This window comes from Panthera onca, chromosome B1 (genome assembly GCF_046562875.1).
Source record: "Panthera onca isolate mPanOnc1 chromosome B1, mPanOnc1 haplotype 2, whole genome shotgun sequence".
In the NCBI taxonomy this organism is placed as follows: domain Eukaryota; kingdom Metazoa; phylum Chordata; class Mammalia; order Carnivora; family Felidae; genus Panthera; species Panthera onca.
The window spans coordinates 9866161-9884535 of record NC_138342.1 but is presented as its reverse complement, the minus strand read 5'-3'; the positions used below and the strand labels follow the sequence as shown (position 1 = coordinate 9884535).

Sequence of the window (18375 nt, the reverse complement as noted above, 5' to 3'; positions counted from 1 at the left end):
GAGAATATCCCAGGCAGGCTTCATGCTCAGTGCAGAGCCCGACGTGGGGCTCGATCTCACAACTGTGACATCATGACCTGAGCCCAAATCAAGAGTCAGAAGCTTAACCCACTGAGCCACCCAGGCACCTCTCAGTAGTGTTCTTTTTATGCATTCATTTGAACAACAGAATCTAAAATGCCAGATAGCTCTAAATAATGATCTTAACTGAACAGAATTTGAAAGGAAAAGGAAGTAGCTTTAATCAGGAAAATACTACCTACTGGCATTTCGGCTTTGCCCTTGAGTCCAAGGCTGTAGCATCTCCCTCTGGTGAGGCTGCTGTGACCACACCATACTAGAGCGGGCAACTAAGAGCAGTGTGTTCGTTAGGATGGCCCCCACTTTGATTTAAGATCAGAGCTGACCTCGCGGGAGACTAGACTGAAATAGACGAGGGCCTGGAATAGAGGCAGAGAAACCTCGGCTGCCGCAGTGATGTTAGGGTGAGTGGGTTTTATTTTTTGTGGTGTGCCTGAAAACATTTTTAAGATTGCTTGTCCTTGTTTCTTTTACACCTGCTACATGTTAAAGGCACCTCTAAGATGTAACGACGTGTGCAGGATTTGCGTTTTTTTTTTTTATCTTAGAACTTTAAAAAGCAGGTTACCTACTTTGTCCGGTGTTGACTCATTTTTCTCTGTGGCCCACATAAGTGGAATTATAGTATCACAAGGCTGCAAGGTACCTCAGGAAATGGAAATCAAATCCATCCTCCACTCAGAAAGAGCTGCACTCAAAAATAGCATTGTCAAGTGTAAGGAGAGATGGCTCCCCCGTTCTGCGGAGAGAGCCGAGGCCTAGAATCTGGAAGAGACAGCCCCCGGCTCATCCAATACTGTCCAGAAACATTGGCTCCTCAGGTGGTTGGTTTTGTTTTGTTTTGTTTTAGCAAGAAACGAGGTGTAAGTGCGTTTCTTAAAACAAATCCACATCCTCTTATTTTACTCACGCTTTTGTGATTTTCTGCACATTTCAGTCTGTGTCGCCCCCTTTGCTCCTCCCGTCTCTTGCGTGTATTTCTCTCAGCTCTTTCCTCCTCTTTGCTTCTATGGAAATCAAGGCTCAGTGGAAGTATCTTCTCTTTGTGAAGCATTCCCAGATCACCTTAAACATATTTAATACTTCTCCATTCCCCTCTTTCCTAGAGTAGACGGTGTCTTATAGTGCCTGCCCTCTGGTATTTTAATCATGTCTGTCTCTCCCGCCAGACCAGAAACCAGGTCTGATTTGTAACAGACCGATCCCCAGCATGGTGCCTGTTATGGAGAAGACACTCGTAACCTGATTGTTGAATGAATAAATCATCAGTTTTTACAGCAGGAAGATAATGTAATAAAAAGAAAACGAGAAGTCTTAAGTTTTTCTTTATTTTTCTGAACTTTGCTTTCTTTTCTTTGTTTTATAAGCTTGTTGAAATTACACTCTGTATATGTTCTTCAGTTTTCCTGGAGATTCTCATATTTCTAAAAGGCTTACATTTTTCTGCTAAAAAAAAAAAAAAATTGTGGACTCCATAGATTTATACCCAGAACTCAGCTTTAGTGATCATTTATTCCCATATGCCCTGGCCAGGGTTGGGGTAAGGTAAGCATCACCTGGAAGTGTGGGCTCTAGATAATGTATTGTGTCTAGTTCTTTTTTTTTTTTTTTTTTAACGTTTATTTTTTTATTATTGAGAGACAGAGAGACAGAGCATGAGCATGGGAGGGGCAGAGAGAGGAGGAGACACAGAATCTGAAGGAGGCTCCCGGCTCTGAGCTGTCAGCACAGAGCCTGACGTGGGGCAGGAACTCACAAACCCAGTGAGATCATGACCTGCGCTGAAGTCAGACGTTTAACCGACTGAGCCACCCAGGCGCCCCGTATTGTGTCTAGTTCTAAAGGCGTTTTGTTTCTTGTTTTGCCTGCTTTAGCCTTTCCACTAGCGACACCGCTGGTAGAAAGTATACAGTCTTTCTTGCAGTGTGATCGACCTAAATGCTGCCTGGTGTGAAACTGACTTCCCATTGCCTATTCTTTCCATATATTGAGATGAGTGGATTGGGTAATTTCAGGTTGAACATATATGTGACAGGTACAATTTTGTTTAAAAGCAATTAATGTAAATCATATGAAATTGTGTTTTACCTTTCTGTAAAACTTATTTTGTGTTTCAGATCAGGAATGTTGGAGTCTGGTATTGACCGAATTATTTCTCAGGTTGTGGATCCAAAGATCAACCACACGTTCAGACCTCAGGTGGAGAAAGCTGTGCATGAGTTTTTGGCCACCCTAAACCACAAAGAGGAAGCAAGTGGCAGCACAGCCCCCGATGATGAGAAACCAGACTCTTCTGCCATTACACAAGGTGCTTTGCTTTTACTCTTGGTCAGTTCCTTTGCTTTGCTTCTTGAACTGAGTATCAAACTAGGGATATAATTATCAATTTTGTTCCTTGGCTACTCTAGTGAAATTATATTTATTTCAAATATCACATTCCTCAACTGATAGAACATTTCTTTTTGAGATTAATGCAAAATGGTAGACATTTTCCTGACGTGTTGGCTGTGTGTACGTGTGTGCGTTTCAACTGAGGGAATAATTAATATAACCGAAGAGAATTAGACTATTCTCAGATTTGCATGGTGCCTTTCCTATGACACAGTGTTAGAACAGTAGAGGATTTAGAATGTGCTCGGTGTTAGCACTGGTATCCGAAAGTCTAAAAGAATAGGAATGGTCTGCACAGCATACGTGTCTTATAAAGATGAGAGCGTCTTGTAGCATCGATTCATCAGAGGGGCTTACTTTCTGCATAAGTTTTTTCTAACGCTCATCTTTCCCTCAAAGGTGTCCCAGTGCCTGGACCCAGTGCTAATGTAGCCAATGACGCCATGTCAATCTTGGAAACCATAACTTCTCTTAACCAAGAAGCTAGTGCAGCCAGAGCTTCAACAGAAACATCAAACACCAAGACCAGTGAGAGAGTGTCCAAAAAACTCCCATCTCAGCCCAGCACTGACACTAGTACCGAGAAAGAGAGAACTTCAGAGGACATGGCTGACAAAGAAAAGTCTACACCCGACTCTGCAGGGGAAGGACAGGAAACAGCCCCCAAGTCTGAAGAATTAAATGATCTCCCTTGTCCAGTTGAGGAAATTAAAAATCACACAAAAGAGAGTAGTAGTTCAATTCTGCTAAATAAGGATGTTCAACAGGAAAGCATTGACCAAAAAAATAAATCAATGGACAAAGGTGAAAAGAAACCAGAGAGCAATGACAAAGGAGAAAGAAAGAAAGAAAAGAAGGAAAAGACCGAAAAGAAGTTTGACCACCCAAAAAGGAGTGAGGACCTACAAAAAGCGAAAGAAGAAAAGCAAGCAAAGGAAAAAGATGTAGAGTGTTCAAAACTCCCGTCAGAAAAGAATAGTAATAAAGCTAAAACCATTGAAGGGACAAAAGAAGGTATATAAAAACTTGAAAAAATCTACAACAGTTTACAGATCAAAGAGTGTCAGTTGGGGGGCGGGGGAGGGTCACATTTTTTTGACCTGTATTTAATGCAGAGTATTTTAAACGTAATTTAGGAATTGGGTGCTGAGTTTGTTCTTATGACTTATCTTTGTGTTTTATTTCCTTCTCGAAGATTGCTCTTTAATAGATTCTGATGTGGATGGACTTACAGACATCACAGTTAGCTCTGTCCATACCAGTGACCTTTCATCTTTTGAAGAAGACACCGAGGAGGAAGTTGTAATGTCTGATAGCATGGAAGAAGGAGAGATTACGTCAGACGGTAAAGCATTTTACTTAATAACGCCTCTGGGAAGCTTCCTGTCGAGCGTTGTTTGTATATTCACATGGCTATATCGTGAAAGACAGTGTGGTATACTGGCAAGAGCATGGGACTTTGTAGTTGGAAGATGTGTTTCTGAGTCCCAGCTCCGAGGTTGTCTGTCTGAGCAAGCTTGGTAAGTTACTCCACAAGCCTTGGTTCTCCATCCTTGAACTCCATCCCGCAGGTTTATTAGAAGATGTAGAGGAGACAGTGTATATGACGGTGCTGTGGGTGTGGGTGTCTGTGGGTTTGTGTGGGCATTGTTGGGGGAGCACAGTCCCCAAGGCTGCTCTCACTTCTGACACCATTTGCAAAGTTGAGGTCTCCAAGCCTACCCTTAGGTTTGACGATTCTCTAGGAGGACTCCTAGACTCACTGAAAGCTTTACAGTTCATGGTGGTGGTTTATTACAGTGAAGGGACACACATTCAGATCAGCCAAGGGAAGAGGCACACAGGCCAGAGTCCACGGAGCTTCCGGAAGCCCTTTCCCTGCGGGGTCACAGAGAGCATTACCTTCCTGGCATTGATGTCAGAAATATGTATATGGCTAATCGCCAACCAGGGAAGCTCACAGAAACCTTGATGTCCAAAATTTCTACTGGGGCTCCATCATGTAGACATAGCGTCAGATCTTAATCTCCAGCCCCTCCAGAGGTCAAGCTGATATGCCATGGCCCAAAGCTACTGACCCAGATCATACCGTGAGTTGATTTAGCTTGACCCAAGACCCCCAGGCAGACAAACACTCGTGTCAGACATGACATTCCACAGACTTAGAGATTACCTCCCAGAAGCTACAGGCAAGACCATACTTCTCTGTAGAGTTTGTTTTTCACCCAGCCCTTACTAAGCACTTACTGTGTTCCAGGCACTGTGTACTCTTCTGTGTCCTAGCTCCTGTAATCCTTAGCAATCCTGAGAAGTAGGTCCAGGTGAGGAAAGAGAGTCACCAAGAGAAGGTGTCCTGTCTAGGGTCACGCAGCTATTGAGCTCCGGTGTCAGTTTCAACCCTGGTCTGGGCTTCTGACCAACACTTTGTGCTACTCTGTATCACATGATTAAGTTCTGCTTACGACCTTTGTTAAAAATCAAATATTATTTGCAACTACTTGTAAGCAGCATTTTGTAAATTTGCCGTGGGCTTTTGGATAGGACACCTAGAGAGAAAATCCTAGAGGAGAAAAAGTAGAAGCTTTTAATTCCACCTTTTAATTTCAGTCCATCCCAGTTTGCATCCTTAGTATCCCCCTAAAAACGAAATGACCAGCCCAGAAAACAACGTCAGGTATGCTTTTCATACCTCGTTGTGAGGTCAGTTCCGTAGGCCCTGTGTGTATGATGGCTATCACTCATCCTGTGTACCCCACTTTCTGAAGCCTGACTAAAATTCTCCTCCTAGGTGCTTTTGTGGGGCTTTCCACGTTTTTTCCTGGACAGGACTAGGTTTTATATGTCTGAGATCCAAGAAGGAAGAAGGTGACTGGTTGGAGAGTACTAAGTGGTAGAAATGAAGACCTTGTTTACAGGTTTCTACTTCACTTGCTGTGTTGTGGGAAACATACCCACCTTCCTAGGGTAGGGGGCTTTTAGTACATCCTTGGTGTGGGCCAGTTATTGACTCTTGCCTCTTGCGTAGTGAGAGACTCTCGGGTGGTCATTAAAATCTCAAAATTAAAAAAAAAAAATCTCAAGCCTACTTTAAAGTGTGGGTTCAAGTGAACTTGTTCCGTTTCACAGTGGCAAAGCCACGTCCGTACCAAGTCTACTGACGTACTAATGAGAATTAAGTATTTGTCAGGGAACCCTGAATGGTGACAGGGTCTAATTTTTTTTTTGCCTTCTTTATGTGTGAGAAGCTCATTGGAAGAAGTAAATTTCGATATGGATGGGATGATGGCCTTGAAAAATGTTTATTTCTGATTTTTTTGCATCCTGATATTTTCCATTGGGCTGACAAATGCACTTGAACCATATCGATAACTGCTTTTGTTGCTTGATGTTGATCAGGCATGGTGTCGACTTCATTGGTAATTCACAGAAGCACTCCTCTTTCTATTGGCTTTCTTCCAGATGAGGAGAAGAACAAGCAGAACAAAACAAAAACTCAAAACAGCGACCCCAGTGAAGGAAAAGCAAAAAGCGTGCGGCATGCTTATGTTCACAAACCATATCTTTACTCAAAGTATTACAGCGACTCTGATGATGAACTTACCGTAGAACAACGACGCCAGTCTATCGTAAGTCAGATTCGATCTGTCGCTATTTTAACCTGTCACATCAGGTTGACAAACCTGGCTAGTCTGTGTGCAAGGTACTGGGCAGCAGACAGAACCATGACATGGAGGTTCTGCCTTCAGCAGCCTGTCATTTAGGCAGAACATAAACGTGTGACGTAGGTGTTTGTGTCATTATGCTTAATAGTGAAAACCGGGCAACAGGTGTTTCACAGTATGGAAACGTTTGAATCAAGTGTGGATCCAGCCCACACAAAGATAGGATGTGCAGCCATTAACATAAGATTAAGAGGGAAGTGCACGTGGGTGGTTGAGTTGGTTAAGTGTCAGACTTCAGCTCGGGTCACGATCTCGCTGCTTGTGGGTTCGAGCCCTATGTCAGGCTTTGTGCTTTGTGCTTGGAGTCTGGAGCTTGCTTCACGTTCTGTGTCTCTCTGCCCCTCCCTCGCTCATGGGCTCGCTCGCTCTCTTAGAAGTAAATAAACATTAAAAAATTTTATTTCAAAAAGAGAGAAGTGCAGTCTGCAAATGTCCTAGGTACAAGATGTGTCATTGGATTAACAGCTTCTTAGAGAAAAAAATTTGCTACCTTATCATAGGTGTACGTCAGTTTTAAGATGACTTATGGTTTTAGAAACATTAAAATATGGAGCTGCACATCTTAGAGCAAGGAAATGCTGTTACCTACGATGGTCATTTGAAGGAGGTGGAAATGCTGATAGTTGCTTGTCTCTGAGAAGTTTGCTTCATCAGAGGTTATACCAATGCTTAGGGTTTTTAGCCCTCTAAGACTTGGAGTTCTGGCTGGAAAAGGGTGGGGGGCGTAACCCACGATGACCAGATTCTTGTTTTTTTATTTTATTTTATTTTATTTTATTTTATTTTATTTTATTTCTTTTTTTTTTTTTTTTTTTTTTTTTTATACCTGACAGAGAGAAAGACACATCATGAGCGAGGGAGGGGCAGAGGGAGAGAGAGAGACACAGAATCTGAAGCAGGCTCCAGGCTCTGAGCTGTCCACACAGAGCCCGATGTGGGGCTCAAACCCAAAAGCCATGAGATCATGACCTGAGCCAAAGTCAGATGCTCAGCCGACTGAGCCACCCAGGCGCCCCTTGTTTTTTTAACATAGGATAGCAGAAAGTCCCATGTCCAAAACCTGGGTCCCAAGAGCATAACCCACAAGTCATATTTGTTGTAGAACTAGCCTGTCTCTTGAATCTGCACTTCAGTTTCTCCTTTAAGAATAATTTAAAAATTTGAGGTGCCCGGGTGGCTCAGTCGGTTAAACGTCTGACTTCGGCTCAGGTCGTGATCTTGCAGTTTTTGAGTTAAAGCCCCGCGTCGGACTCTATGCTGACAGCTCAGAGCCTGGAGCCTGCTTTGGATTCTGTGACTCCCTCTCCCTCTGCCTCTTCCCCGCTCACTGTCTCTCAAAAAGTAAATGAATGTTTAAAAAAAAATTTTTTTAAGAATAATTTAAAAATTATTGTACACAGGAGATTTGCCTGTGTACATATGATGTACACTGATGTTCATATATATTTTCACAGCCAGCCTTTTAATTGAAGTAACTGGTTTATTAAACCACCATTTCCCAAAATGATACCTTTCCTATTCCTTAAACTAATGGCAATCTGAAAGAGTAATGGAAAATTTTCTGATCTGTCACTTCTGGTAGCTTCCAAATTATATAATGTGTATGCACCTTTGCAAAGCCCATTATTTTGTAAGAATATTTGAAGGGTAAACATACTTGTTTTCATTGTTTTTGCTTTTGCCTAATAGTTGGTCAGGATAATTGTGAATATTTTGTGGTTTTAGGCTAAAGAAAAAGAAGAGAGGCTTTTAAGAAGGCAAATTAATAGAGAGAAACTTGAAGAAAAACGAAAGCAGAAGGCAGAAAAGACAAAGTCTTCAAAAGCTAAGAGTCAAGGTATAGGAGGTGTTAACTTTAATATTTTAAATTATCTTGTATACTCCATTATTTTCTAGATATTCATATTACTTATGAGATGATATAAAATGATCTAAATTGCATCTCAATAAAGCTGTTGTATTAAAAAAATTATTCTTAAATATGGAAGGTTTTTTTTTTTTTATTCTGATGTATCACTTTTTAAATTATATTGCTGTATCTAAGTTATACATTCTGTCAGGTACCAGCTTATACAGCTCTCATTAGCAATTTATTTTCCAGCCATTGTGGAATGAATTATCACTGGAAAATGGATTGTTTGCATGTGAGTAATCAAGCCTTGCTGGTGATATTAGTGGAATTAATCTGTGCTTTTTTGTTTACTAAAGTGTCAAACATTTATCTGGAATATTTCATTGAACAAAATTGAACTTTCTCTGGGCACTGATCCTTTGTAGCATACAAAAAAAAAAAAAATACACACACATAAGCATTTGAAATAAAAAAGCTAAGACTTGTCCATCTAAAATATTACTTTTCTTCTAGTACAACTTAAGGATATTAAAGCCATTCAGCACTTTTACATTGATCAGAAATTCTCAATGAAAAATAAATATTACACTGTTTATAAATTCCATTCTAAAGTACAGCTTATTGATACTGCTTCTTTCCTAGGCAAAAATAGTGTGGACTTAGAAGAATCATCAACAAAGACTTTGGAACTGAAAACCCCCAGAATTAAAGAAGTCCTTAAAGAGCGGAAAGTATTAGAGAAAAAGGTAGCCTTAAGCAAAAGAAGAAAGAAAGATTCAAGGTACATGTTGTATCTGGCAGTGTTCCCATTATAACTTTCCCCTGGCATACTTTCAGAAGGGAGGCATTGGCAGTGACAGTAAAGAACCTTACCTTGAAAGTGTGTGTTATTGTTGCACATTTATGAGAACCATGGGGGCTCAGAACTCTTTATATCCTCATTCCTTGTGTTAGTATCTCTACTGTAAAGTAGTGTGTTTTAATGTTTTTGGGAGAGGGGGGCCCGGAACTTTTTCATAATCTGATGGCAGTTTCGGATCTCCTCAGAAAAATGCGTGTGTATAAACACACAGTTGTTTTGAGAATTTCAGAGTTTATGGACCCTCTAGAATACTCAGGAAGTATCCCTGCAGTAGCCACTTAACCACTTATTTATAGTGACTGCATCCATTTTCTAGTCTTGCTAGGCATTCCCTTCAACAGTGTCTCATGCCTCTCCCCGTAAACCAGGGGGCTGAACCAAATGCTTATCTGTCATTGCATTGTCATAGTGAATTCTATAAGAATTAGAAAGCCAAAGAGACTCTGAAAGTGGCCTGAAGGCCCATGAGCCATAGGCTACAGTCAAGTTGTATTATATACATTTGTCACAGACTTGGATGTAGCTGAACCAGTAACTAATCTTACTGAGAAATTCTTATATTTTATTCAAATTAAGCTCATATATGACTTTTTCTTCCCACTTAGGAATGTTGAAGAGAATTCTAAAAAGAAACAGCAATCTGAAGAAGATTCCAAAGAAACTCTGAAGACAAGTGAGGTGTGTCTGAATTAATAAAACCCATTTTAAATGTTCTTTTGTTAGATAAAGGCCATTCAGTCCTTCGGAGTAAAACTTGGAATGCAATTTGATCTTTTCCAAGTTAGATAAAAAATGTATCACCTTCAGCATTCTTAAACCCCCATCTTATCATGACCTGAATTCCTCATTTTGACCAAGTTGATTCACGTGATCTTTTATCCAAGTAATAGCTACTTTTCTACTTTCCTTTCCCTCATTCCCCAGCCCCCCACCCTCATTTGTTATATTAGCAATAGCAAAATTGCCAGTAATGATCATGGAAAAGAAAGAGGGTAGCTAAAATCCCTTCTCCAGGGCAGATTATTCACTTCATTCTCCTATATTCCTCCACAAGTGTACATAATTTTGTAGAGTGGGTGTAATCTTGCAAAATGATTTTAACATTCCCTCTTGCTCATTTCATGTTACCTTGTAAGTTTCTAGTTATTATATTTAATGACTGCATAGGGTTGTATTGAATAGATAGACTGTAACTTAAGCATTCCCTTATAGTTGAGCACTTAGATTACTTCCAAGATCTGACCAATGTAAGTACTGAAAGTATGTTTAATGAATACATTTCTTCCCCCTGTTTGGATTATTTTCTTGGGATAAACTTTTGCTTTCACTGGATTCAGATCCTTATTTACCTTGCCATATTTATAATTCTATAGCCAAACTATTTTTTTTTTTTTTTTTTTTTGAGCAGACTCCACGCCCAACTTAGGGCTCAAACTCACGACCCTGAGATCAGGAGTTTCATGCTCTACTGTCTGAGCCAGCCAAGCACCCCTATACCGAAACTATCTTCACATTTCCAAGGGAAAACTAATAATTTGGTGATTATTTATTCATAGCCAGTAAATAATCTTGATTTCTTTATTCAGAAATTAGAGGCATATTTATAAGTATATCCTGATGTTTTAATGGCATACTTTAAAATATTTAACTTCATTTTGTGATAAATTTCTTTTAAAAATGACTTCATAAAATTTTGTTCATATAAACTGGTTGAAGCTTACTGTAAAATTAGGCGATAAAATCCTTGTTAGTTCTTTCTTTGAGGAATTTCACTTTAAACTGTTTTTTTAAGATCTTTCTATGTCCTACTCCTGAATCTGTAGAAGTGCATTAATCTTTGTGTTAAATTGTAAGAAGTTGCAGTGATAAACTAACCCAGAGACACAGATCCTTCTGAGAACTTCAGCTCATTATTTGAATGAGAAATTATAGGTAGTGGTCAATGAGACTGTAGTATGTGTGGTCTGCGTTCACTGACTAACATTAATAATGTACTCGGTGCCATACTGTGGGACAGGGAGGAAGGGTCAGATGCTCTGGTCCATCGTTGTCTTCCTTCGGGTACATAAACATACACGTGCTTGATATGTGATAAGGTTACTGTTACAGTGAGGTTTTGCGTGCATTTGAAACTTCCTAACTAGAATGTCCTTTAAGGAGCCTGAATTCATGAGGTTTCCACAAATCATTCAGGCTCCTAAATTAAAATGTAAGAAACCTTCATTTCAGTATAGAATTTTTAAATTGTCTTCATCATGTTTTGGAACTGAAAAGAACATTGAGCTCTCATTCATGCAGCTTATATTTATTAGTGGCTGCTGGGTGTTAGTGAGCTTTAACGGTTTGGAGTTCAAGGAGGCCTCCGAAATGCAGGGACAGGTCTCAGGAGAGATAGCTGGTCTCTGCACAGATCTCTGCGGTGCAGTGGGAAGAGCCCTAGACTGCGAATGAATTCATCTGAAGTCGTTGGCCGGGGGACAAGGTCATCAAGTCCCACTGAGCTTCGGTTTCCCGATGCACCAAGTGGGGTCACCAGTACCTACCACAGGCTGCTGGCGAGCTTAAGTGACATGTAACACGTGACGGCACTCAGCATATCGGGGGTACCCAAATGCTAAGTTTGATTTTAGTATTGCTCATGTTTTACCTTTTTTTTTTTTTTTTTACAGCATGGCGAAAAGGAAAAAGTGTCCTCTTCAAAGGACCTGAAGCATGTTCACGCAAAAAGCGAACCAAGTAAACCTGCCCGGAGACTTTCCGAGTCATTGCATTCAGCTGATGAAAACAAAAATGAGTCCAAGATAGAGAGAGAGCACAGAAGACGCACATCCACCCCTGTCGTGGAGGAAGGGGCACAGGAAGAGGCTGACGCAAGAGATGGGAAGAGGCAGGCAGAACGGTCAGAGGTTGGCACCGAAGAGCCCCAGAAACAGAAGAGCACACTTAAAAATGAAAAGCATCTAAAGAAAGATGATTCTGAAACACCACATGTGAAAAGCCTACCTAAGAAAGAGGCAAAGTCCTCAAAGGACAAGCCTGAAAAAGAGAAGACTCTGTCAGAAGACAAAGTGTCTATGAAACATAAATATAAAGGTGACGGTCTGCATAAAACGAGTGAGGAGACGGAGCTTCACTCCTCTGAGAAAAGCTTAAAAGTGGATGAAAATACTCAAAAGCAAAGTCAACAACCAAAACTGTCTTCGGATGATAAAACTGAACGAAAAAGTAAACATAAGAATGAGAGGAAATTATCAATTTTAGGCAAAGACGGGAAGCCAGTTTCTGAGTATATTATAAAAACAGATGAGAATGTTCGTAAAGAAAACAACAAAAAAGAGAGACATGTTTCAGCCGAGAAAACTAAGGCAGAACACAAATCAAGAAGATCAAGTGATTCTAAAGTTCAGAAAGATTCTCTGAGTTCAAAGCAACACGGAATCCCATTGCAGAGAAGAAGTGACAGTTATTCAGAGGACAAGTGTGATATGGACCCAACTAATGTAGATAGTAATTCGAAACCAGAAGAGATGGTTCACAAGGAGAAGCGAAGAACAAAGAGCCTTCTGGAAGAGAAGCTTTTGTTAAAGTCGAAACCAAAAAGTCAAGGCAAGCAGTTAAAAGTAGTTGAACCGGAATTACAAGAAAGCGTCGCGAAACAGGTGACCACTCCAAAACCAGATAAGGAGAAGAACACAGAAGAGATCAACCCAGATAGACAGCGAAAGTCTAAAGTTGAAGACAGACCTTCTGAGGAAACTGGTGTGGAAGCTGTATCGGACAGTGCCGCTTCTTCACACGGGGTACAGAAGGACTCTTCGAGTCACAGAGCCAAGTTACCATTAGCGAAGGAGAAATATAAGGCTGAAAAAGATTCAGGCCCCTCCAGACCGGAGAGGAAGTTATCAGATGGGCACAAAAGCAGAAGCTTAAAGCATAGCAGTAAGGAAGTGAGAAAAAGGGAAGAAAATAAATCAGAAGACAAAGATGGTAAAGAAGGTGACAGTAATCACGACAAGGCCAGAGGGAATAGTTCGGTTACAGAGAGGAAATTGAGTAGGAAGTTGTGTGAAAACCGAAGAGGAAGCTTATCCCAAGAAATGACCAAAGGAGAAGAAAGATCAGCAAACACCTTGGGCACCACCAGTAGTTCCCCCCTTCAGAGACCAAAAAGGAGTGGTGATACCACATTAATGCCTGAACAAGAGCCAATGGAAATTGATTCCGAGCCAGCTGTTGAAAATGTGTCTGAAGCATCTAAAACCCAAGACAACAGCAATGCTATTTCTCAACAAGACGTTGACTCTGAAAATGTTACGAAACAAAAAACCGCAGTCCCAGTTCTGAAGGATGAATTAAGAACTTCCACAGTAGACTCAAAAACAGCAGCTCCAGCCTGTAAATCAGGACGTGGAACAGGAGTTGTTAGTAATTCTGAAAAGCACGCTGACCATAAAAGCACCCTGACCAAGAAAGTGCATATCCAAAGTGCTGTGTCCAAACTGAACCCTGGGGAGAAAGAACCCATTCACCAGGGAACTCATGAAACAAATACAGACTCCGAAACTAGTCCCACACCGTTTCCTCGAGCCCCGTCCGACAATGACAGGGCACAAAAGAATTTGAAAAATACAACCAGACCCCCCGAAGAACATGCTGCCCAAGGAGATGCTGATCGTGTACATTCCCCAAATTTAGATCCTTCACCATCCTTAAGTTCAGTAACTGTCGTGCCTCCAAAACAGTCTCCTGATTCGGATGTAATTCCTTTGGTTGACGGGAGGACTGTTTTAGAAGGCGACCCAGCCAGCCCCTCACTTGTGGAGCGCTCTGGTGTTCCTAACACAAGTTTGACTGCTAGGGAATCACAAGTCCTTATGACAGGTGACAGCAAAGAAAGTGGGGCAGTTTCCACAGTAGATACACCGGCAAAAGCAAGCGTGGATAGCAAAAGACACATTCCAGAAGGTTACCAGCCCACTGTGTTGCACAGTAAGCAGGGACAAGTAAACATGCCTGTTGGTGGCAAGTTAACTGACGCGAGGATGGAAAATGAGAGTGTTAACACAGAAGATGGCTTGATGGACGTGGCCAGGAAAGAAAGTGACTTAAGCACAGAGCCCAGTTCAAAGCAGACAGTGAGAGCTGTGCAAGAAAATGGCAAAAAGCATGGCGTCACCGTTGACCCAGTGCTCGGCACGCGGACAGACAAAGCTGCCGAGACAGTTGTGCTCAAGTGTAGTAGTGGCCCAGGTGAAATAGAAAACACATCAGTTGATGTTGAAAGAAGGGCTGAAAACAGCGAGGTGGACACCAGTGTTGGATGTAATGCCGCTTCCCCAGTTTTGCAGCAAAGGAGTGGAAATGCTGAGGGTGTGACCGCCGGGCCTGGCAGAGCAGAAAAGTCTTCTTTTGCCACCAGTTCCGAAGGGAAGGGCGAAGGTGTTCCCTTCAATACCGTGAAGGCGGGGGATGCTACAACCACGTCCTCAGAAACAGGACAGGGTGAGGTGGCTGTGCCCTGCATGAGCATTGAGGCAGACGAAGGCTTCGTAGCAGGTGTCTGCTCTGGAAACAGTCCCCTTCGCGTCGGGGCAGAAGCCAGCGAATGCACTGTCTTCGCGGCGGCCGAAGAAGGCGGAGGCGTTGTCACAGAAGGGTTTGCCGAAAGCGAAACCTTCCTCACAAGCACCAAGGAGGGAGAGAGTGCAGAGTGTGCTATGGCTGAATCCGAAGAAAGGGCAGCCGACCCCGTGACTGCTCGCGCAGTAACAATTGAAGACAATGTCAATAGTGGGGTGACAGAAGAGAAAGATGATGCTGTCACCAGCGCCGGCTCTGAAGAGAAGTGTGACGGTTCTTCACGTAGTGCGTTGGAAATGGCGGAAAGAACTGTCACCTTTATCAGTGAGGTTGAAAGCGATGGCGCGGTGACAAGTGCCGGGACAGAAGTAAGGGAGGGCTCCTTAAGCAGTGAGGAGGTGGATGGGTTCCAGAGAAATGTGACGAGAACGGGCCCCAAAAAAGAAACCGAGGGGACTGTGACATGCACCGGAGCGGAAAGGAGAAGCGCTGCTTTCGTCATGTGCTCCGTCACAGGCGCAGAGCGACAGGAGGAGCGTGTGGTTACAGGCGCAGCTGTGGCCCTGGCGGGGAGTGACGCGCCACCAGGAACCAGCGCCCCCCAGGACGGAGACGCTTCTGTGAATGACGGCGCGGAAGGTGAGAGTGCCGTCACCAGCACTGGGATAACAGAAGAAGATGGAGAGGGGCCAGCGAGCTGCACAGGCTCGGAAGAGGGCAGCGAGGGCTTTGCTCTGAGCTCTGAATCAGAAGAAAATGGAGAGAGCGCAATGGACAGCACGGTAGCCAAAGAAGCCACTAACGTGCCGTTGGTCGCCGCTGGCCCATGTGACGACGAAGGCATTGTAACGAGCACCGGCGCAAAAGAGGAGGACGAGGAAGGTGAAGGTGTGGTGACCAGCACCGGAAGGGGGAATGAAATCGGGCATGCGTCCACCTGCACCGGGGCAGAGGAGGAAAGCGAGGGGGTATCGATCTGCGGAAGTGCCGAAGAAGGGGACGGTCAGATTGGTACTGCGGCAGGGTGCGTGGGAGCTGAGGCCGGAGCCACCGTCACCAACGCCAACGAGAGCAGTGTTGACAGCTTGAGCGGTGCGGAGAAGGGCATGAAAGATCCGGAGATCTGCTCCAGCGCCAAAGGCGTCGTAGAAAGCAGCGTGACCAGTGCGGCTTCAGGGAAGGGTGACGTGGCCCCAGCTCCCGGAGGTTGCGAGGCTCCCATGACCAGTGCAGCTTCAGATCACAGTGACAGTCCGCTCACCAGGAAAGAAAAAGTGGACGACACCACTACTTCCACTGGCTTGGTGGGGGGCAGTTACGAGGCACTCGGGTCGGGTGCGGGCCCACAATGTGAAGCTGGGCACATGTCGCCTGGTGGGAAGGAAGACGAAGGAATCATCACCTCTGGGGAAAATGAAGAGTGTGATGGCCTTCTGGCCACTACAGCCAGTGACACCGTTTCCAACCCAGCTGGCGTAGCTGGGGGCAAAAGTCCAGGCAAAGGCTTGCTGATTTCCACCAGCACGACAAACGACTGCACCCCTCAGCTGAGCACAGTTGCCGATGTACAGGAGGGTCATTCAAGCGCACTGAGAGGTGGGGCAGATCGGGAAGGTGCCGGCATAAACGGGGAAGAATTCGAGGCCCCCATGCCCAGTGCGGTGTCAGGTGAGAGCCAGCTGGCTGCCGTGAGAAATGAAGACAAAGACGAGTGTGCCATGATTTCCACGAGCATCAGCGAAGAGTTCGAGGTGCCGATTTCTAGCGCGACGACCCTCGCGTGTGCCGAGAGTCAGCCGCCGGCGGCCGCGGCGGAGGAGAGTGCCAAAGGCGCCGGCTCGGCGAGCGCCGACGACTTCGAGGTGCCCATGCCCAGCGCGCCCACGCAAGCTGAAAGCCCCCTTGCCTCGACCAGCAAGGAGGAGAAGGACGAGTGTGCGCTCATCTCCACCAGCATAGCGGAGGAGCGCGAGGCCTCTGTGGCAGGCGCGCGGCCCACCACCGCCCTGGAAGAGAAGGACGGCAGTGCCATCATCTCCACCAGCTCGGGGGAGGACTGCGAGGGCCCCGTGTCCAGCGCCGCCCCGCGGGAGGAAGGCCACCCCTCGGCCGTGCGGGCGGAGGAGGTCGGCGACACCGCCATGATTTCCACGAGCACCTCCGAAGGCCGCGAGGCGGTCATGCGGGGCGCTGTCCCACGGGACGATGAGCGGCCCGCTGCTGCAAGGACGGAGGACTCCAGCGACACGGCCATCATCTCCACCAGCACGGCCGAGTGCGTGCTGCTGCCTGCCGGCCTCGACAGGCACGAGGAGAGCCCGCTGACCGCCAGCGTCGCCGACAGAAGAGACCCCTCGGCCGCCAGGAGGAGCCGGGGCGAGGCCCCGACGCCCAGCCCGATGGCCGCGAACAGCCCTCCACACCCAGCACCGCCGCCAGGGGCCAGAGCCACAGGCCCCGAGGACCGTCCCTGCGAGGTGCCACCGGCAGTGACAGAACGCAGCGAGAGCCCTTCGCCCCTCGTCGGCGTGGCAGAGAGGAGCACATGGCCGAGCTCTGTTCAGAGAGGGCGGGGGGGCCAGGGGGCCGCCGCGGCAGGGCATGACACCTGTTGGGCAGGGAGGGGCGAGCAGAGGGGAGCGGGCGCACCCGAGGATGGACAGGGGCGGACGGCCGGGGATGCCTCCCTCGGGAGCCGCTGTTTGCCGGCAGTGAGTCCCGGTGCCGGGAGGGCCGACAACGTGCCTCCTGTCCCAGACGCTGCAGCGCAGCCGCCCTCTCCGGGGCACCGTGGGCCGGCCGACCCCGGGAAAACCACCACCAGTGAATGTGTTAATGTCCGAGAGTCAGAAACTGGTCCTTCCCACGGGGCGCCCCTTCCAGCTGCCTGCGCTGTAGCTCCGTCGGCTCCAAGACGTGAGCAGGACTTGACCGTGACAAGCGACCACAAGGGCGGACGGACAATCCAAGGGTCCAGTGAGAAAGCAGCAGACGGTAGTGGCATGAGGAAATCATTGCAGGAGGAAAGAGACCTCAAGGTCATTGTTCCTCCTGAGGAGAATTTGCACGATATAGGTGAGACTCGCCCTAATTGTACATACTGGCGTTTTACAAAGGTGATTGCACGTAGGGTATGTTTAAAACCATCTTTCAAAAGGTGATTTTGCTTCCAGGATGTCACAAAATAACTTCTCAAGTAGGAAGACTGAGCTCAGAACCATGGGTTTAAAAACTTAAAACATTAGACCCGTTTCTCATGTGGCAGGAGAGCAGAGGCAGGAAGCTGGGGGAGGGAAGGTCAGCCACCCATGTGTGATTTGCATGACTGCTGCAAGCTACTAAACCTCGAAGCCTCGGGTTTTTGTCACAATGAACACTACCTTACAACAGCCCTGTGAAGTGAGCATTTTTTTATCACTCCATTTAAACATGAGAAAATAGGTTCAGAGAGTTTAAATAATTTGCATGGTACTTAGGGCCCTTTAGAAAAAAATTACTTCCGAGCCTTAGTTTTCCATCGTATAAAACGGGGAATAATAGTGCAAAAACAAACACAATTCAGCCCTCATCTAACATCCTATAGATTTGCGATGAGTGTCAGTTCAGTCCGGCTGGCTACTTGTCATCAGGGGAGCACAGTATTTTTTAACGGAGTTTTTCATTCAGGTAAAGTGAGCTTCTGGTTTGGAATTTGAAAGACAAAAAGAAACGTGTTCCCTCCTGACAGATTTCAGAGAGTAGATGTTGGTAGAAACAGTTGGTAACTTTCAAAGGGGTAACCTTTAGGCTCAGTCATTCACTGTGCCATCCAACTTGGGACACCCTGTGCCAGCCACGACTGTGCTGGGCTTTGGGGAAGGGGAGCAGCTGTGAATCCGGCTTTGCGT

The 18375-nt window shown here is 45.2% G+C and overlaps 1 protein-coding gene across 2 annotated transcripts in view; it reads left to right on the top strand.

Annotated features, from left to right (window-relative positions):
• BOD1L1 (biorientation of chromosomes in cell division 1 like 1) overlaps window positions 1-18375 on the top strand; it is a 53321-nt gene that overhangs the window by 9241 nt on the left and 25705 nt on the right. For both annotated transcript variants that reach the window (XM_060655421.3, XM_060655420.3), the window contains exons 3-10: window positions 2199-2389; window positions 2872-3486; window positions 3668-3817; window positions 5932-6098; window positions 7920-8031; window positions 8689-8827; window positions 9514-9586; window positions 11578-17563. In XM_060655421.3, coding sequence (XP_060511404.3) covers window positions 2199-2389; window positions 2872-3486; window positions 3668-3817; window positions 5932-6098; window positions 7920-8031; window positions 8689-8827; window positions 9514-9586; window positions 11578-17563 — 7433 coding nt within the window. The remainder of the gene's footprint in view (window positions 1-2198; window positions 2390-2871; window positions 3487-3667; window positions 3818-5931; window positions 6099-7919; window positions 8032-8688; window positions 8828-9513; window positions 9587-11577; window positions 17564-18375) is intronic.